Source organism: Lampetra fluviatilis, chromosome 59 (assembly GCF_964198595.1).
Source record: "Lampetra fluviatilis chromosome 59, kcLamFluv1.1, whole genome shotgun sequence".
NCBI classification, from domain to species: domain Eukaryota; kingdom Metazoa; phylum Chordata; class Hyperoartia; order Petromyzontiformes; family Petromyzontidae; genus Lampetra; species Lampetra fluviatilis.
In genome coordinates this window covers 5,705,417-5,726,322 of record NC_136333.1, presented here as the reverse complement: position 1 = coordinate 5,726,322, position 20,906 = coordinate 5,705,417, and the positions used below count along the sequence as shown (strand labels likewise).

The 20,906-nt window shown below is 58.2% G+C and overlaps 1 protein-coding gene across 8 annotated transcripts in view; it reads left to right on the top strand.

Annotated features, from left to right (window-relative positions):
- Positions 1-20,079, top strand: part of LOC144950846 (high affinity cAMP-specific and IBMX-insensitive 3',5'-cyclic phosphodiesterase 8B-like) — a 79,000-nt gene extending 58,921 nt beyond the window's left edge. For 6 of the 8 annotated variants that reach the window (XM_078880973.1, XM_078880975.1, XM_078880974.1 and 3 more), the window contains exons 8-23: positions 150-228; positions 1,105-1,485; positions 1,908-1,996; positions 2,750-2,804; positions 4,415-4,466; positions 6,203-6,280; positions 7,794-7,870; positions 8,635-8,799; positions 10,097-10,142; positions 11,924-12,074; positions 12,513-12,711; positions 13,374-13,591; positions 16,576-16,714; positions 17,527-17,694; positions 19,103-19,232; positions 19,869-20,079. In XM_078880973.1, coding sequence (XP_078737099.1) covers positions 150-228; positions 1,105-1,485; positions 1,908-1,996; positions 2,750-2,804; positions 4,415-4,466; positions 6,203-6,280; positions 7,794-7,870; positions 8,635-8,799; positions 10,097-10,142; positions 11,924-12,074; positions 12,513-12,711; positions 13,374-13,591; positions 16,576-16,714; positions 17,527-17,694; positions 19,103-19,232; positions 19,869-19,978 — 2,137 coding nt within the window. In that variant the 3' untranslated portion in view covers positions 19,979-20,079. The remainder of the gene's footprint in view (positions 1-149; positions 229-1,104; positions 1,486-1,907; positions 1,997-2,749; positions 2,805-4,414; positions 4,467-6,202; positions 6,281-7,793; positions 7,871-8,634; positions 8,800-10,096; positions 10,143-11,923; positions 12,075-12,512; positions 12,712-13,373; positions 13,592-16,575; positions 16,715-17,526; positions 17,695-19,102; positions 19,233-19,868) is intronic. The other 2 variants (XM_078880977.1, XM_078880976.1) reach the window with 2 other exon arrangements.
- Positions 20,080-20,906: the final 827 nt, after the last annotated feature.

Sequence of the window (20,906 nt, the reverse complement as noted above, 5' to 3'; positions counted from 1 at the left end):
GCGATGATGGTGACGATGGTGATGATGACGAGATGACGATGATGATGATGGCGACGACGGTGACGGTGTCGATGGTAACGATGATGACGATGACAATGATGACGATGACAATGACGACGGTGAATGTGACGGTGCGGTGGCGAGCGCAGGGCGTGCAACGCGCTGCTGGCCGCGCTGCAGCGCTGCCACGACGCGGTGGAGATCACGAGCGAGGATCACGTGATACAGGTGGGGGACACGCCGCACGCTCACCGCCACGTACGCGGTTACACGTGTACGCGTGTACGTGGTTACGTGTGTACGTGGTTACGTGTGTACGCGCCGTGTACACCCATGTTGGTCACATGTTTTGGGTACATTTTTGCATGATTGTCAGGTACGTGGTGCGTACGTGTTTGGGTACATGTTGCGTACGTGTTTGTATTCACGTTGGTTACGTGTACACAACGCGTATGCAACGTGTAAACAAAATGAGTGGCACACGCACCATCCACACAACATGTACGCACCACGTCCGTCCGTGCGTCCGTCCGCGCGTCCATCCGTGCATCCGCGTCTGTCCGTCTGGTTCATCCCATCGTGCGTCTGTCCGCATGTCCATCGGTGTGTCTGTCTATCTGCCTGGTTTATTCCATCGTGCATCCGTCTGTGTCTGTCCGTGCATCCATGTCTGTCCATCTGGTTCATCCCGTCGTGTGTCCGTCCGCACGTCCATCCATGTGTCTGTCCCTCCGTGTGTCTGCCTGTGTCTGTCCGTGCGTCCGCGTCCGTCCGTCTGGTTCATCCCGTCGTGCGTCCGTCCGCACGTCCATCCGTATGTCTGTCCCTCTGTGTGTCCGCCTGTGTCTGTCCATGCGTCCGCGTCCGTCCGTCTGGTTCATCCCATCGTGCGTCCGTCCGCACGTCCATCCGTGTGTCTGTCCCTCCGTGTGTCCGTCTGTGTCTGTCCATGCGTCCGCGTCCATCCATCTGGTTCATCCCATCTTGCGTCCATCCGTGTGTCTGTCCCTCCGCGTGTCCGCCTGTGTCTGTCCGTGCGTCCGCGTCCATCCGTCCGGTTCATCCCGCCGTGTGTCCGCCCGTGCCCTGGCCTCGCCGGTGCAGTACGTGAACCCGGCGTTCGAGCGAGCCACGGGCTTCTCGTCGGACGAGCTGGTGGGCCGCGCCGCTCCGGAGCGAGCCCTCGGCTCGGACGCCCGCGCCCACGGACAGCCGGCGCTCGCCCGCGCTCACGCTCATGGCTCGCGGAACCAGCGGCGAGAGCGCGGCTCGGAACTCGACGAGCAGCAACAGCAACAGCCGGTGCCGCAGCCGCCGGCGCAAGAAGAGCCGCTCGCTGACGATGACGACGATGACGGCGACGTCGACGGCGGTGCGGACGATGGCCAGCGGCACCAGCGGCACCAGCAGCAGCAGCGGCTGCAGCAGCAGCAGCAGGAGGAGGAGGAAGAAGACAGCGATTTGATCACGGACCAGCACAGCAAGGTGCTTGAGCGGTGGTGCAGCGGTCGGCGCTAAGAACCCGGCGGCCCGAGTTCGATTCCCGCTCGCGGCCGACACCGGTGACGATTGTCTGAGCCGGGTCCTGGGCCCTCCCCTAAGTCGACTCGGCTTCAAATGAGTACCTGGTGCGATGCCGTAAACATCGTCACTGGGGAGACAAAGGCGGCCGGGCGTGGTGCTGGCCACCCACCCCCTCGTGTGCCGTGCCGGCCTTCATAGGTGCTCGCTAACAGCACTTGCCCCGACAGTCTGTTGAGGGGAGATGGTCGGGAGGGAAACTTTGTCTTGTGTGTGTGTGTGCACCTAGCCTGTCGCAAGCGCCGCGGTGGCATCACCGCTGTGTAGTGGCATATGCGCGTACGTGAGTGTGTGTGTGCGTGTGTGTGTGCACGTGCGTGTTCTAGGAATGGAAGGGGACTCTGTACACGAAGTGCAAGTCGGGGAAGACGATCAAACAGATCGCAACGGTCATTCCTGTCATTGGGCAGGGCGGGTGAGATCTCACACACACACACGGACACACACGGACACCAACAACACCAACAACAACCGCCATTCGCTATGAAGTGGCAGTGACGTCACCACCGCGCTTGTGCCAGGCAATGTGCACGTTAAGGCCACGTGAAGTGTCGAACAGTCCTCTACTCGGACACACACACACACACACGGGCACGCACACACTCACAGACACACACACACGGACAAACACACGCGGACAAACACACACACGGACACACACACACGGGCACGCACACACTCACGAACACACACACACGGACACACACACACGGGCACGCACACACTCACGAACACACACTCACGGACACACACACACGGGCACGCACACACTCACGAACACACACACACGGACACACACACACGGGCACGCACACACTCACGAACACACACACACGGACACACGGACAAATACACGCGGACAAACACACACACGGACAAACACACACACGGAGACACACGGACAAACACACACACGGAGACACACGGACAAACACACACACGGACACACACATGTGGACACACACGAACACACAGTTCCAGACAATTGGAGCGGCGACGGACAGACGGCGTTCACTTCGCCCAGCCGCTCTCCGCCTGTCCGTCCGCCTGTCCGTCCTCACCGCTGTTGCCCAGCCGCTCTCCGCCTGTCCGTCCGCCTGTCCGTCCGCCTGTCCGTCCTCCTGTCCGTCCTCACCGCTGTTGTCCGTGTCTCCCGGCGGACTCGCAGGTGGACGAGGCACTTCGTGTCGGTGCGGTGCCCGTGCAGCGACTACGCCACGCAGGTGAAGCTCGCTTCTAGCAGGGAGCGCGGGAGGGAGGGAGGGAGTGGTGGGTGGGAGGGAGGGAGGGAGTGGTGGGAATGAGGGAGGGAGGGAGGGAGTGAAGGAGTGGTGGGAGGGAGGGAGTGAAGGAGTGTGGGAATGAGGGAGGAAGGTAACGAGGGAGTGAGGGAGGGAGTGAGGGAGGGAGGGAGTGAGGGAGCGAGTGAATGAGTGTGGGAATGAGGGAGTGAAGGAGTGAGGGAATGAGGGAGTGAGGGAGGGAGTGAATGAAGGAGGGTGAGAATGAGGGAGGGAGGGAGTGAGGGAATGAGGGAGTGAGGGAGGGAGTGAATGAAGGAGTGTGGGAATGAGGGAGGGAGGTAACGAGGGAGTGAGGGAGCGAGTTGTCCTCTCTCTCTCTCGCTCCGAGTCGTCCCCCTCTCTCCGTCTTCGCGAGCGAGGAGCGGACACTGAAACCGCGCCGCAGGAAGTGACACCACTGCATGTGCGCGCGTGCGTCCATGCACATCGTGGGGAGCAGCGGTCAGCATGCGGTCTGTCACGAACCCGGTGACCCTAGCTTGACTCCCGCTCGCAACCCCAACGACGGCGACTAATATCTGAACCGGTCCTCCCCCAGGTCAACTCAGCCTTAAATGAGCACCAGTATTGTGGGGCCCTGCCCGGCCTGCATGGGTGCCCGCGAGCCCGGCCGCCACTTTCCCCCCCGGCAGTCTGCTCAAGGTCCCACCACGGTGGTGGTGGTGGTGGTGGTGGGGGTGGAGGTGGTGGTGGTGGTGGTGGTGGAGGAGGTGGTGGTGGTGGTGGAGGTGGTGGTGGTGGAGGTGGTGGTGGTGGTGGAGGTGGTGGTGGAGGTGGTGGTGGTGGTGGTGGTGGTGGTGGAGGTGGTGGTGGTGGTGGTGGTGGTGGTGGAGGTGGTGGTGGTGGTGGTGGTGGAGGTGGTGGTGGTGGTGGTGGGGGGGGAGTTTCTCTTTCTGCTTGGTTCTTTCGGTAAAGTCGTCACGTAGAATGGAAATAATAAAGTAATAAAAATAAAACGCCATAAAATAATTCTCGCGACGTTTCGGCCACAACGCAAGCAGCCGTCCTCAGGTGAAGAACAGGTCTGTCGATAAGACGGAGTCTGAATGACACGTCCTGGGCTTGGAGCGTCTATTTAAGCTGGGAGGGAGGAGGAAGAGCGCCTTGACAAAAGAATTTGCATATCAAGAGGAATTTTAGCATATTTATTTAATATTACACTATGTAGTAGGGTGGGTAGAATAATACATAGTGTAATATTACATAAATATGCTAAAATTCCTCTTGCTATGCAAATTCTTTTGTCAAGGCGCTCTTCCTCCTCCCTCCCAGCTTAAATATACGCTGCCAATCTTGGTGGTGTTCATTCAGACTCTGTCTTATCGACAGACCTGTTCTTCACCTGAGGACGGCTGCTTGCGTTGTGGCCGAAACGTCGTGAGAATTATTTTATTATGTTTTATTATTGTATTATTTCTATTCTACGTGACTTTACCGAAAGAACCAAGAAGATGAATCCCTGCAGTCACGAAAGAAGCTTTAAATCGACATTCTCCTCCTTTGGCTTCTTTTCTCGTGCGCACCTGCAGGGTGAAGGGATACACAGGGAGGAGCGTGGGCGTGCGGGCAGCGTTCACACAGGTGCGTATCCCTCCACCGCGCCTGGCCCCCCAACTCCTCCTCCCACCCCCCCCCCCCCCCCGGCCACCCACCCACAGTTCCGCAGCAAGGATAACGGGTCGATCCCCCGTCGATCGGTCAACCGAAATTGGAATCGGTCGTTTATTTTTTATTTTTCCGCTGGACGATTACTCGACCTTTGAACCCCCGCCTCCTCCCCGCCTGCGCACTTCCTGCCTACCGAAGGCTGGTAACCCCCCACCCCCCCAACACCTCCCGTCCAGCGACACGAGATGCAAGTTCTTATCCCTGCCTCACTTGATACAGCAAATCTGGCTGTGACGCTCCCACCTGATGACGGAGACTTGTGTTGCCTCCGAAACGTCGTGATTTATATTAATACATTTTTTATTAATTTTAATTTCATTTTTTACCTACGTGACTTTTCCGAAAAAACTAACAGTATAAATGACTTTTGATTTAACGCTTTCGTGACTGCAGGGATTCATCTTTTTTGTTCTTTCGGTAAAGTCACGTAGAATGGAAATAATAAAATAATAAAACATTATAAAATTATTCTCACGACGTTTCGGCCACAACGCAAGCAGCCGTCCTCAGGTGAAGACCAGGTCTGTCGGGGCAGACGGACACTCACAGCGTCTCCCCGACAGACCTGCTCTTCACCTGAGGACGGCTGCTTGCGTTGTGGCCGAAACGTCGTGAGAATTATTTTATTATGTTTTATTTTATTATTTTATTATTTCCTTTCTATGTGACTTTACCGAAAGAACCAAGAAGAAGTGTAAATGACGTTTTGGTTGACGCGATTTTGAGTTACGCGCCGTTATTCGAGAACGCGCACCCCCCGTAAAACGAGGGGAAGCCGTACGGACGAAGGCCGGTCGTGGCGTTGACCACCCAACCCCCCTCGTGCGCCGTGCCGGCCTTCACAGGTGCTGCCACTCTCTAGCCGCACTTGCCCCAACAGCCTGTTAGGGTTTATACGGGGGATCTTTGTCTTTGCGTTTTCAGTGTGTATGTGTTTGTGTGCGGAATTGTGTGTGTGTGTGTGTCTTCGTACTGTGTTTCATATCTGTATGTGTGTGAACGTGAGTGTGTGTGTGTGTGTCTTGGTATGCCTATGTGTGTATGTGTGTGTGTCTTATGTGTATGTGTGTCTGTGTGTGTCTGTGTGTGTCTGCGTGTGTCTATGTGTGTGTGTGTGTCTTCGTACTGTGTTTCTTATCTGTATGTGTGTGAACGTGAGTGTGTGTGTGTCTTGGTATGCCTATGTGTGTGGCTTATGTGTGTGTGTGTCTGTGTGTGTCTGTGTGTGTCTGTGTGTGTCTGTGTGTGTCTGCGTGCATGTGGGGAGCGATAGTGCAGCGGTTCGAGCACTGCGCTACGAACCCGGAGACCCGAGTTCGATACCCGTTCATGGCCAACATCGGCGACGATTATCTTAACCGGTCCTGGGCGTCTCCTAGGTCGACTCGGCTTCAAACGAGTACCCGGTGCAGTGTGTAAACATCGCCACTGGGGAGACAAAGGCGGCCAGGCGTGGTGTTGGCCACCCACCCCTTCGTGTGTCGTGTCGGCCTTTACAGGTGCAACTTGCAAACAGCACTTGCCCCACAAGTCTGTTCAAGGCTATAACAAGGGATCTTTGTGTTTGTCTGTGTGCGTGTGTCTGTGTGTACGTGTGTGTGTCTGTGTGTACGTGTGTGTGTCTGTGTGTACGTGTGTGTGTGGGGCAGACGGACACTCACAGAGACACAAGGACCGGAGGAAAAGCTCTCTCGACGTTCGTTCTAACACGTCCCGAGGCAGTGATGGTGCGGAGACACACGGGGGGAGAGACACACGGGGAGACACCTGGAGACACACGGGGGGAGAGACACACGGGGAGACACCTGGAGACACACGTGGGGAGAGACACACGGGGAGACACCTGGAGACACACGGGGGGAGAGACACACAGGGAGACACCTGGAGACACACGGGGGGGAGACGGAGGGAGACCCACGGGGAGATGGGGGGAACACCTGGAGACACACGGGGGGGGGGGGTAGACACGGGGAGACAGAGGAACACACGGGGAGACATCTGGAGACACACTGAGGGGGAGATCCGGAGACACATGGGGAGATGGGGGGAGACACAGGGAGACATGGGGGGGTGGGGGGAGACACGTGGAGACACACGGGGAGACATGGGGGGGGGGGGTGACATATTGACATCGGGGGGGGGAGACACGGGGGGGGGGGGGCATGTATGGAGACACGGGGAGACACAGCAGATAACGCTGAGATTTGGAGGGAGAAATGAAGAGACGATGGTGGAGGGGGACGCACACACAAGAAGACACAGGGACATGAAGGCAGACACAGGGAGACACGTGTGGAGATGCAGAAAGACTTTGTGAAGCGGGGACACGCAGGGGACACATACGGAGGAGACAGGACATGGGCAAGTAGACAGACGTAAAGTGCGTGTGTGCGGACACGTGCGTGTGTGCGAACACATGTGTGCGTGTGTGCAGGTGTGTGTGTGTATGCGGCCAACACCGGTGACGATTATCTGTACCGGTCCTGGGCCTCCCCTAGGTCGACTCAGACTCAAATGAGTTACCTGGTGTAGCGGTGGTGTAGTAAACATCGCCACTGGGGGAGACAAAGGCGGCCGGGCGTGGTGCTGGCCACCCACCCCCTCGTGTGCCATTCCGGCCTTTATAGGTGCTGCTTGCTAACAGCACTTGCCCCTACAGTCTGTTACAGGCTACGCGGGGGACCTTTGTCTTTGTGTGCGCGTGTGCCTTGTGGACGAATGCATATCTTGTACGTGCATCTGTGTGTCTCCGTGTAATCGTGTTCGTATGTGTGTGTTGTGTGTATGTGTGTGTTGTGTATGTATGTATGTGTGTATGTGTATGTATGTGTGTGTGTCTCCGTGTAATCGTGTTCATATGCATGTGTGTATGTATGTGTGTGTGTATGTGTGTGTGTATGTATGTGTGTGTGTATGTGTGTGTGTGTGTATGTGTGTGTGTATGTATGTGTGTGTGTATGTATGTGTGTGTGTATGTATGTGTGTGTGTGTATTTATGTATGTATGTGTGTGTGTGTATGTGTGTGTGTATGTGTGTGTATGTGTGTATGTGTGTGTGTGTGTGTATGTGTGTATGTGTGTATGTATGTGTGTGTGCATGTGTGTATTTTTGGTCAAGCGCGGTGCTGGCCACCCACCTCCTTGTATACCGTGCCTGCCTTCGCCCACAGCCCTTGCCCCGACAGTCTTCTAGCGCTCCGCTGGGGACCTTTGTCTTTGTGTGTCTGCGTGTGGCTGCAGGAGGCAGCGTTCACCACCGGAGAAACTCGTCCATGGCGCGAATTCACTCGATGACCATCGAAGCCCCCATCACGAAGGTGCTCGCTACCCCCACCAGCACCCATCACGGCGCTGACCTCCGACCCCACTGCCACCGCCCCTCCCCCATCACGTCACTGAACTCTGACCCCACTGCCACCGCCCCACCAGCACCCATCACGGCGCTGACCTCCGACCCCACTGCCACCGCCCCTCCCCCATCACGTCACTGAACTCTGACCCCACTGCCACCGCCCCACCAGCACCCATCACGGCGCTGACCTCCGACCCCACTGCCACCGCCCCTCCCCATCACGTCGCTGACCTCTGACCCCACTGCCACCGCCCCTCCCCCTCCTCCATCACTGACCTCTGACCCCACTGCCACCGCCCCTCCCGCCCCCAATCACGTCACTGACCTCCGACCCCACTGCCACCGCCCCTCCCCCATCATGTCACTGACCTCCGAACCCACTGGCGCCGCCCCTCCCCCCCATCACGTCACTGACCTCTGACCCCACTGCCACCGCCCCTCCCCCATCATGTCACTGACCTCCGAACCCACTGGCGCCGCCCCTCCCGCCCCCCATCACGTCGCTGACCTCCGACCCCACTGCCTTAGCCCCTCCCGCCCCCCATCACGTCACTGACCTCCGACCCCACTGCCATCCCCCTCCTCCCCTACACCAGCTGACCATCATTGGTGCTACACTCAATAGCTGTGTTGCTGACCTCCGACCCCACTGCCGCCCCCTCCCCATCACGTCGCTGACCTCCGACCCCACTTCCGCTCCCCCCCCGCCCCCTCCTCCCCACACGTCAGGTGATCAACATCATCAACGCGGCCCAAGAGAGCAGCCCCGTGTCGGTGGCGGAGGCTCTGGACCGCGTGCTCGAGATCCTGAGGACCACGGAGCTCTACTCGCCGCAGCTGGGCTCGCGCGACGACGACCCTCACGCCAGCGACCTCGTCGGGGGGCTCATGACGGTGACGGGGGGCGGGGGGTGGGCTGGGGGGGGGGGCGAGGGGCGAGGGAGAGGCAGGAAGGATGTGGTGGTGGTGGTCGTGCCGTACCCAGTTTGCTAACTCGCTCGCTCGCTCGCACCGGCGGTTAGCGGCCTGCCCATCGCTCGTCTATCGCTATGACGACTACTGCTGCCGTGGTTACGGTTCCCGTGAACTTCGCTCATTGGTCGCTCCACACGTGCACGGACTGCTCCGGCTCATCCACCACCACACCGTGTTCAACCGCCACTACACTGCAGGCCCAAAACAACACTCACCCACCAGATGGAAATTCCTCTGGTACAGCCATCGAAGGCTTCACGAACTACGTGGTCGAAATAGATGTTAAATAATGTGGGAGCCAGAGGACATCCCCTGTCACACCCCAAGATGAACAGGGAATGGCTCCGACTCCCGGCCACGTAGTTTTACCCGGGCCCGCTCACCATCATGAAGGTCCTTAATGATCGTGAGCAGAGGGTAAGGGGCTCCGAAAGCACGAAGAACAACCCAGAGCCCAGGTCTACTGATGGTATCATAGGCCTTGACCAGGTCAATAAAGCAGAGATGTAGGTCTTGTTGGAATTCTCTACACCTCTGCTGCAATAGACGGACACTCACCCACCCACCCACTCACATTCACCCACAAACCCACCTAACCAAACACTCACCCATCCACTCACTCATACATTCACCCATTCACACACCCACTCACTCACTGATATACTCACCTACCCACCCACTCACATATTCACCCACAAACCCACCCAACCACTCACCCACCCACTCACTCACTCATACACTCACCCATTCACACACCCACTCACTCACTGATACACTCACCTACCCAACCACTCACATTTTCACCCACATACCCACCCAACCACTCACTCATCCACCCACTCACTCAACCACCCACTCACTCACACACCCACTCACTCACACACCCACAAACCCACCCAACCACACACTCACTCGCCAAACTGCAGGGTCCCTACACTTCTCCGCTCACCTTTGGAGTTCCCGAGTTCGACTCCCAGCCACGGCCAATGTCCATTGGCGCAATCCTGAACCAGACTCTGCACCTCCGCCTGGACAGTTTCCCGTGCGGTGTGCAATCATCATTGCTGGGGAGACAGGGTGCTGGCCATGTTGCGTCGTGTCATCCTTCATTGGTGCCACTCGCTAAGAGCGCTTGCCCCAACAGCCTGGGGTAGGCTACACGGGGGAGCTTTGCCTTTTGTCCCGTTGACACGCTCCTCGTTTCTCGTCTCTGCAGGATGGGCTGCGTCGATTGTCGGGAAATGACTTCATTCTCTCCAAGAGTGAGTTCCATTCAAATCACATTAATTCATTCCCGTCGATCATTCCGTCTTCACTCGCCGGGCCCTGCGTGAGTGAGGAGGCAAGCGCGGTGGTGGCTGGATGAATGAGCACACGAGTGAGTGAATGATTTGATGAATGAATAGTTATTATAATGAATGAATACATCACTTTCTGAATGACTTCCTGAGCGAATGCATCGCCCGGTGGACGTTCAAAGTTCAAAGTTCATTTATTAGGTATAGCCCTGTGAGCCATTCGGCTCTTGAATCGGGTGCAACCGCAACAAGCAAAAAACTAAAACATGAACAAGAAAACATCTTAAAGTGAATATGTGCAAACAGAAAATCCAAGAAAAGACAGCAAAATATTGCAGAAAAAAAATCACCGTACACCAACGCTGTGTGCAAATATCCCAGTGGGATGCAAGTCAAACAACAACAACCACAAGACAACCTAGATTAAGGCCATCAGTGTAACTCTGTACTACAACAAACAAACATGGCCAAACCAAAAAACTTTTCGAAAATCACCAAGATAAAGCCATAAAAGCAATGAAACAGTGCAGGTCATAGGAACTGTGACCGAATTTTCACAATAAACGACGTCAACAACATGTACCACCAAACTCTGCAGCCATAGCTGGCTTGCATGAGTCACTCCACAACAGCAGGAGCATCAGTCGGAGTGTCAACATTTTTCAATGCACCTTTAAGATCAGCACACTAGTGCCACCACGTGCGTTTGTGGGTTGCACTGAGTGACGTGTTGACTAAATGAATGAATGAGTTGACGAGTGAATGACTCATCCCCGTGTAGACGCGCAGATCCCACTGCGCATACCCCGCCTCTCTGTCTGAGCAACTAAACGACTCTTTGGTTCTTTCGGTAAAGTCACTTAGGTGAAAATAAAATCAAATAAAAATATCTTCTTGGTTCTTTCGGCAAAGTCACGTAGAAGGGAAGTAATAAAATAATAAAAATAAAATATAATAAAATAATTCTCACGACGTTTCGGCCACAACGCAAGCAGCTGAGGACGGCTGCTTGCGTTGTGGCCGAAACGTCGTGAGAATTATTTTATTATGTTTTATTTTTATTATTTTATTACTTCACTTCTACGTGACTTTGCCGAAAGAACCAAGAAGATGAATCCCTGCAGTCACGAAAGCTTTAAATCGAAAATAAAAATAACTAAACCACGACGTTTCGGAGGCAACACAAGCTTCCGTTACCAGGATGGAACAACCCCAGCAAAAAATGTCTAATCGCTTGTCACATACAGCTCTCTCTGCCCACTACAGTCAAAAAAAACAAATTGCTGTGGTTGTTCCACCTGATGACGGAAGCTTGTGTTGCCTCCGAAACGTCGTGATTTAGTTATTTTCATTAATCATAATCAACGTTTTTGGGTTTAGATGGCGTTATTTATAAATGTGTCGTAACCCTCCACCACCCGACACGGCCAATCAGTAAAAAAACTGTCACGTTGACAAAAGACAAACAGTTCACTGCTTTAGCCCACCGGTGTGTTGAAGCGTGAAACCACAGCATTTACAATTTGAGTACTGTGACGTTTCGCTGGTAATTGCATCCAGCATCATCGGGCAATTCGCCTCTACCGAAAGAACCACGAAAACTTCAAATCTAGACTTGACGGAATGACGAGCCGGGTTCGCGGGTGAACGACGGAGCGAATGACGCGGGGGGCGAATTACGGAACGACCGGCGGGGCTGTGTAACGACGGACACGGGAGCGAGCGTCTCTCCGCCCCGCGTCTAGACGTGCACCACGCCCAGAGCCCGCTACGGGTCCCCACGGCACCGGCGCCGGGCGACGCGGCGGTGCCGCCACCCCGAGTCGTCGAGGCGCTTGGCTTCGAGGACCGCTGGGACTTCGACATCTTCGAGGCGGAGAACGTGACGCACAAGAGGTGACGCGCATGCACGCGCGCGGGGGGAGGTGGGGGCGGCGGGGAGATGCGCGCGCGTGCGCGCGTACTAACTGTGTGTGCGTGTACGTGTGTGTGTACGTGTGTGTGCGCGTGAGTCAAGGGGAGCGGTAGTGTAGCGGTTAGCGCTACGCTGCGCTATGAACCTGGCGACCCGGGTTCGATTCCCGCTCACGGCTAACACCGGTGACGATTATCTGAACCGGTCCTGGGCCTCCCCTAGGTCGACTCAGCCTGAAATGAGTACCTGGTGCGGTGTGTAAACATCTCCACTGGGGAGACAAAGGCGGTCGGGCGTGGTGCTGGCCACCCACCCCCTCGTGTACCGTTCCGGCCTTCATAGGTGCTCGCTAACAGCACTTGCCCCTACAGTCTGTTAAGGCTACACGGGGGATCTTTGTCTTTGTGCGCGTGAGTCAGGCCGCTGGTGTACCTGGGCCTCAAGGTGTTTGCGCGCTTCGGGGTTTGCGACTTCCTGGGCTGCTCGGAGGCGACGCTGCGAACGTGGCTGTCGCTCATCGAGACCAACTACCACTCGAGCAACTCGTACCACAACTCCACGCACGCCGCAGACGTCCTGCACGCCACCGCATATTTCCTGCGAAAGGAGCGGGTCAAGGTACCGCATAGCTACCGCCTAACTACCGCCTAACTACCACCTAACTACCGCCAAACTACCATTTAACTCCCCTCTCTGCCTCCCTCCTCCTCCTGCTGCCGTCACCGCCGCCGCCACCACTGCCACCACCACCGCTGCCACCACCACTGTCACCACCACTGCCACCACCACTGCCACCACCACTGCCACCACCACTGCCACCACCACCGCCGCCACCACCGCCGCCACCACCGCCACCACCACCACCGTTACCACCACTGCCACCACCGCCGCCACCACCGCCGCCACCACCGCCGCCACCACCGCCGCCACCACCACCACTGCACCATCACCGCCACCACCACCGCCACCACCGTCGCCACCACCGCCGCCACCACCGCCACCACCACTGCCGCCACCACCACTGCCACCACCACCACTGCACCACCACCGCCACCACCACCGCCACCACCGCCGCCACCACCACTGCCACCACCACCACTGAACCACCACTGCACCACCACTGCCACCACCGCCGCCACCACCGCCGCCACCACCGTCGCCACCACCGTCGCCACCACCGCCGCCACCACCCGCCGCCACCACCACCACTGCACCACCACTGCCACCAACTCCTCGCTCCTCGGGGCTCCCCCCCCCCCCTCCCCCCCCCCTCCCCCCAGGCGTGCCTGGACCAGTGCGACGAGGTGGCGGCGCTGATCGCGGCGACGGTGCACGACGTGGACCACCCGGGGCGCACCAACTCGTTCCTGTGCAACGCGGGCAGCGAGCTGGCGGTGCTCTACAACGACACGGCCGTGCTGGAGAGCCACCACGCGGCGCTCGCCTTCCAGCTGAGCACGCGCGACGACAAGGGCAACATCTTCCGCAACATGGAGAGGTGGGCACCGTGGGAGAGGGACGGGGTCAGGGGTCGGGGTCAGGGGTCGTGATGTGGGGCGACGAGGAGGGAGACACGGAGAGGCGGGGCACCAGCGAAGAGGCGATGAGGGTGGCGGTGTAGCGACGGTGGTGATGGTTCAATCTTAATTTTAGAACTTTCGTGACTGCAGGAATTATTATTTGGTTCTTTCGGTTAAGTCACGTCTAAAGATAAAATAATAAATTAAATTAAATAATAGAATACGACGTTTCGATTGCAACACAAGCAATCATCATCAGGTATAATGAAATAGCGACATAAAATCTAACCAGAAAACTATAGACAGACATATTAGCAGACAGATGTCACCAAGATACATAGCGGGAGCAACACAGGTAACAGAGAGGGGTGATCGTCTCTACGGGGAAGTTTTAAACTTATCTTTTTTCTCTCTCTCTGGCGACTTGTTTTCTCTGCCTGTGTCCTCTTGAGAATGTTCACACTTAAATTCTAACTTAGCAATCTTTGAAATACGTAATCAACCAGGCTATGCGTTAATTGTGTGTTGACCGACCCTCTGTGTTGTATTACATTACATTTCGATATTTTACTAGGTTATTTAATTTTAGTGTGTCCTCCTGATTTTCAGGCTTGCTTGCCGTGCAGCACCACGTCTGTTGACCACTCATTGATATGCTATTTTTTTCTCTAACCCCCCTCCCTCTCTCTGCCTCCGCCCCCCCCTCTGTCTATTTAAGGCCACCACACAGAGACGATCACCCCTCTCTGTTACCTGTGTTGCTCTCGCTATGTATCTTGGTGATATCTGTCTGCTAATATGTCTGTCTATAGTTTTCTGGTTAGATTTTATGTCGCTATTTCATTATACCTGATGATGATTGCTTGTGTTGCAATCGAAACGTCGTATTCTATTATTTAATTTAATTTATTATTTTATCTTTAGACGTGACTTAACCGAAAGAACCAAATAATAAACAATAATGGTGGTGATGGTGGTTGCGTTGACGATGGGTGGTGGTGTAGCGCCCCCCCCCCCCCCCCCCCGTTTAATCACATACCAAAATGTAATTACATGACATGTAGGCTGTGTGTTGCAGGATATATAAACTTTTAGGTTGAGGTGTAGATTTGTGCGGTAGTTTCAGGCTGCCGCGCCCGCCGCAATAAGTTCTAATGTAACGTTGTAAGCCTCGTTTTGGCACCCCTTTACCTTGGTGCCCGGGGACACATGTACCCCCCTGCCCCCCCTCCCCCCAGCTACGCCTCTGGCGGTGGTGATGGCGGCGATGTGCGTGGGTATGTTGAACCGCTTTCGCGCTGTGCGTCGCCAACCGCGCTGATCGGAGGCCTCCGACGTCTCCCCCCACGTCTCACCCGTGTGACGGGGCGGTGGTGATGGCGACGGTGGTCATGATGGGCATTGCACGCCGCAGAACTAATCGCCGTGACGATGGTGGCGTTGTGTCCCTGTATCTGCGTGTCCCATGTCGTGCCATCTCAATGTCTCTGTCAAGTGTCCCCTGTATCTCCGTGTCTCCGTGTCCCCGTGTCCCCGTGTCCCCGCGACTCCGTGTCCCCGTGTCCCCGTGTCCCTGCGACTCCCCGTATCTCTGTGTCTCCGTGTCTCCGTGTCTCCGTGTCCCCATGTCCCCCGGTCCCCCGCGACTCCCCGTGTCTCCGTGTCTCCGTGTCTCCGTGTCCTCGCGACTCCCTGTCTCCGTGTCCCCGTGTCTCCGTGTCCCCGTGTCTCCGTGTCTCCGTGTCCCCATGTCCCCGTGTCCCCGTGTCCCCCGCGACTCCCCGTGTCTCCGTGTCCCCGTGTCTCCGTGTCCCCCGCGACTCCCCGTGTCTCCGTGTCCCCCGCGACTCCCCGTGTCTCCGTGTCCCCCGCGACTCCCCGTGTCTCCGTGTCCCCGTGTCTCCGTGTCTCCGTGTCTCCGTGTCCCCCGCGACTCCCCGTGTCTCCGTGTCCCCCGCGACTCCCCGTGTCTCCGTGTCCACGTGTCCCCGTGTCCCCGTGTCTCCGTGTCCCCCGCGACTCTCCGTGTCCCCGTGTCTCCGTGTCCCCGTGTCCCCGTGTCTCCGTGTCCCCCGCGACTCCCCGTGTCTCCGTGTCTCCGTGTCCCCCGCGACTCCCCGCGTCGCCGTGTCCCCGTGTCCCCGTGTCTCCGTGTCTCCGTGTCTCCGTGTCCCCCGCGACTCCCCGCGTCGCCGTGTCCCCGTGTCTCCGTGTCTCCGTGTCCCCCGCGACTCCCCGTGTCTCCGTGTCCCCGTGTCCCCGTGTCTCCGTATCTCCGTGTCCTCGCGATTCCCTGTCTCCGTGTCTCCGTGTCCCCGTGTCCCCGTGTCCCCGTGTCCCCGTGTCCCCGTGTCTCCGTGTCCCCGTGTCTCCGTATCTCCGTGTCCCCGCGTCTCTGTGTCTCCGTGTCTCCGTGTCTCCGTGTCTCCGTGTCCCCGTATCCCCGTGTCCCCGTGTCTCCGTATCTCCGTGTCCTCGCGACTCCCTGTCTCCGTGTCTCCGTGTCCCCGTGTCCCCGTGTCCCCGTGTCCCCGTGTCCCCGTGTCTCCGTGTCCCCGTGTCTCCGTATCTCCGTGTCCCCGCGTCTCTGTGTCTCCGTGTCTCCGTGTCTCCGTGTCCCCGTATCCCCGTGTCTCCGTGTCTCCGTGTCCTCGCGACTCCCTGTCTCCGTGTCCCCGTGTCCCCGTGTCCCCGTGTCTCCGTGTCTCCGTGTCTCCGTATCTCCGTGTCCCCGTATCCCCGTATCCCCGTGTCTCCGTGTCTCTGTGTCTCTGTATCTCCGTGTCCCCGTGTCCCCGTGTCTCCGTGTCTCTGTGTCTCTGTATTTCCGTGTCCCCGTATCCTCGCGACTCCCCGTCTCCGTATCTCCGTGTCCCCGTGTCTCCGTGTCCCCGTGTCCCCGTGTCTCCGTGTCCCCGTGTCCCCGTGTCTCCGTGTCCCCGCGCGTGTCCCCGCGTGGCAGGAGCGATTTCCGCACGCTGCGGCAAGCCATCATCGACATGGTGCTGGCCACGGAGATGACGAAGCACTTTGAGCACGTCAACAAGTTCGTGAACAGCATCAACAAGCCGGGAGGGGGGGCAGACGACGCTGCCTCCGTGGTGCGCACCCCACACGCACCCTGCACCCCACACGCACCCTGCACCTGCACCCCACACGCACCCTGCACCTGCACCCCACACACACCCTGCCCCTGCACCCCACACTCACCCTGCCCCTGCACCCCACACGCACCCTGCCCCTGCACCCCACACACACCCTGCACCCCACACTCACCCTGCCCCTGCACCCCACACTCACCCTGCCCCTGCACCCCACACTCACCCTGCACCCCACACTCACCCTGCCCCTGCACCCCACACTCACCCTGCACCTGCACCCCACACACACCCTGCCCCTGCACCCCACACTCACCCTGCCCCTGCACCCCACACGCACCCTGCCCCTGCACCCCACACACACCCTGCACCCCACACTCACCCTGCCCCTGCACCCCACACTCACCCTGCCCCTGCACCCCACACACACCCTGCACCCCACACTCACCCTGCCCCTGCACCCCACACTCACCCTGCCCCTGCACCCCACACTCACCCTGCCCCTGCACCCCACACACACCCTGCACCCCACACTCACCCTGCACCCCACACGCACCCTGCACCTGCACCCCACACACACCCTGCACCCCACACTCACCCTGCACCCCACACGCACCCTGCACCCCACACGCACCCTGCACCCCACACACACCCTGCCCCCGCACCCTGCACCCTGCACCCCACACTCACCCTGCCCCCGCACCCCACTATATCTCCCCACGTCTCACCCACGTCTCCCCACGTCTCACCAATGCCCCACCCGTGTCTCTCGCCCCCCCCCCCCCTACGTCCCCCCCCCCCCCCCCCCTATGCAGAATGGTGGGGGAGGGGATGGAGAGTCGACGGGCCCAGGTTGCTCCCCAGAGAGCCGCTTGCTCATCAAGCGCATGCTCATCAAGTGCGCAGACATCTCCAACCCGTGCCGCCCGCTGCCGCTGTGCGTCGAGTGGGCGGGGCGCATCTCCGAGGAGTACTTCGCTCAGGTAGCGGTGCACTACCAGCGCCACCGCACCATCGGTGGTGCCGCACTACCGGCACCACCAGTACCACCGCACTACCAGAGCCACCGCACTACCAGTACCACCGCACTACCAGAACCACCGCACTCCCAGAGCCACCGCACTACCAGTACCACCGCACTACCAGAACCACCGCACTACCAGTACCACCGCACTACCAGTACCACTGCACTACCAGAACCACCGCACGACCAGAACCACCGCACTACCAGTACCACCGCACTACCAAAACCACCGCACGACCAGTACCACCACACTCCCAGAGCCACCGCACTACCAGTACCACCGCACTACCAGTACCTGGTCTAACCCCAAAATTAACCTCTTACTGATGATGATGGCGATGATGGTGATGTTGATATGGTGGTGGTGATGTTGATGTTCTGGATGGCGGTGGTGATGATGATGGCGATTATGGTGGTGGTGATGATGATGGTGATGTTCATGATAGTGGTGGTGATATTGTTGGTGGTGGTAATAATGATGGTGATGATAATGGCGGCGGTGATGATGATGAATGTGGTGATGGTGGTGATGGTGATGACGGTGGTGATGTTGATGACGGTGGTGATGGTGATGACGGTGGTGATGGTGATGATGTTGATGACGGTGGTGATGTTGATGACGGTGGTGATGTTGATGACGGTGGTGATGTTGATGACGGTGGTGATGTTGATGACGGTGGTGATGGTGGTGATGTTGATGACGGTGGTGATGTTGATGATGGTGGTGACGTTGATGACGGTGATGTTCATGATAGTGGTGGTGATATTGTTGGTGGTGGTAATAATGATGGTGATGATAATGGCGGCGGTGATGATGATGAATGTGGTGGTGATGGTGGTGATGTTAATGACGGTGGTGACGGTGGTGATGGTGATGACGGTGGTGATGTTGATGACGGTGGTGACGGTGGTGGTGATGGTGGTCACGGTGGTGATGGTGATGATGTTGATGACGGTGGTGATGTTGATGACGGTGGTGATGTTGGTGACGGTGGTGATGGTGGTGATGGTGGTGACGGTGGTGATGGTGGTGACGGTGGTGATGGTGATGATGTTGATGACGGTGGTGATGTTGGTGACGGTGGTGATGGTGGTGATGTTGGTGACGGTGGTGATGTTGGTGACGGTGGTGATGGTGGTGATGGTGGTGACGGTGGTGATGGTGATGATGTTGATGACGGTGGTGATGGTGGTGATGTTGATGACAGTGGTGATGTTGGTGACGGTGGTGATGGTGGTGATGGTGGTGATGTTGATGACGGTGGTGACGGTGGTGATGGTGATGACGGTGGTGATGGTGGTGATGTTGATGACGGTGGTGATGGTGGTGATGTTGATGACGGTGGTGATGGTGGCGTGCGCCGCAGACGGACGAGGAGAAGCGAAAGGGGCTGCCGGTGGTGATGCCGGTGTTTGACCGCTCCTCCTGCAGCATCCCCAAGTCCCAGATCTCCTTCATCGACTACTTCATCAGCGACATGTTCGACGCCTGGGACGGTGAGAGCTGCCGGGCGCCCGCGGGGTCATGGGGGGGTCGTCGAGGGGTCAGGGGGACACGGGGACGTGGGAATGCGGGGGGACGGGGGGACACGGGGACTTTGAGAGACGGTGGCGCGGGGGTCACGGGGTCATGGGGGGGGGGATCGTCGAGGGGGCACGGGGTCACGGGGACGTGGGAATGTGGGGGGACGGGGGGACACGGGGACTTTGAGAGACGGTGGCGCGGGGGTCACGGGGTCATGGGGGGGAGGGGTTGTCGAGGGGTCACGGGGTCACGGGGATGTGAGAATGCGGGGAGGGGGGGGGACACAGAGACCGGGATGATTGCAGGGGGACGGGGGGTCACGGGGTCACGGGGGGTCACGGGGACGAGGGGACATAGGGACACGGGGTCAACGGGAACACGGGATGCCAGGGTCCTGGAGATACGGGCATGAGGGGACGGACACAGCGCCGTGTGGACACGGTGACACGTTCCATCATTCGGGTCCCCATTATTGAGCCGGTGTTTAAACCAACGTTGGTTCTTCCAGAACCTTTTCTCCGAGAGGATCCGATATTCGTCGTTGTTGACTGTCGGCGTTGTTGACTGGTCGGCGTTGTTGACTTGTCGTCTGTGGTTGGTGTGCGCAGCGTTTGCCGACCTCCCTGACCTCATGGAGCACCTGGGCCAGAATTACCGCTACTGGAAGAGCATGGACGAGCAGCAGCTGAAGACGTTGCGACCTCCGCCCTCGCAGTGACGCACGCAGACACGCAGACGGGGAACGGAACACGCAGACGGGGAACGAAACACGCAGACGGGGAACGAACACGCAGACGGGGAACGAAACACGCAGACGGGGAACGAAACACGCAGACGGGGAACGGACACGCAGACGGGGAACGAAACACGCAGACGGGGAACGAACACGCAGACGGGGAACGAAACACGCAGACGGGGAACGAACACGCAGACGGGGAACGAAACACGCAGACGGGGAACGAAACACGCAGACGGGGAACGAAACACGCAGACGGGGAACGGACACGCAGACGGGGAACGAAACACGCAGACGGGGAACGAACACGCAGACGGGGGACGGACACGCAGACGGGGAACGAAACACGCAGACGGGGAACGAAACACGCAGACGGGGGACGGACACGCAGACGGGGAACGAAACACGCAGACGGGGAACGAACACGCAGACGGGGAACGAAACACGCAGACGGGGAACGAAACACGCAGACGGGGGACGGACACGCAGACGGGGAACGAACACGCAGACGGGGGACGGACACGCAGACGGGGAACGAAACACGCAGACGGGGAACGAACACGCAGACGGGGGACGGACACGCAGACGGGGAACGAAACACGCAGACGGGGAACGAAACACGCAGACGGGGGACGGACACGCAGACGGGGGACGGACACGCAGACGGGGAACGGACACGCAGACGGGGAACGGACACGCAGACGGGGAACGGACACGCAGACGGGGAACGGACACGCAGACGGGGAACGAACACGCAGACGGGGGACGGACACGCAGACGGGGAACGGACACGCAGACGGGGAACGGACACGCAGACGGGGAACGAACACGCAGACGGGGGACGGACACGCAGACGGGGGACGGACACGCAGACGGGGAACGGACACGCAGACGGGGAACGGACACGCAG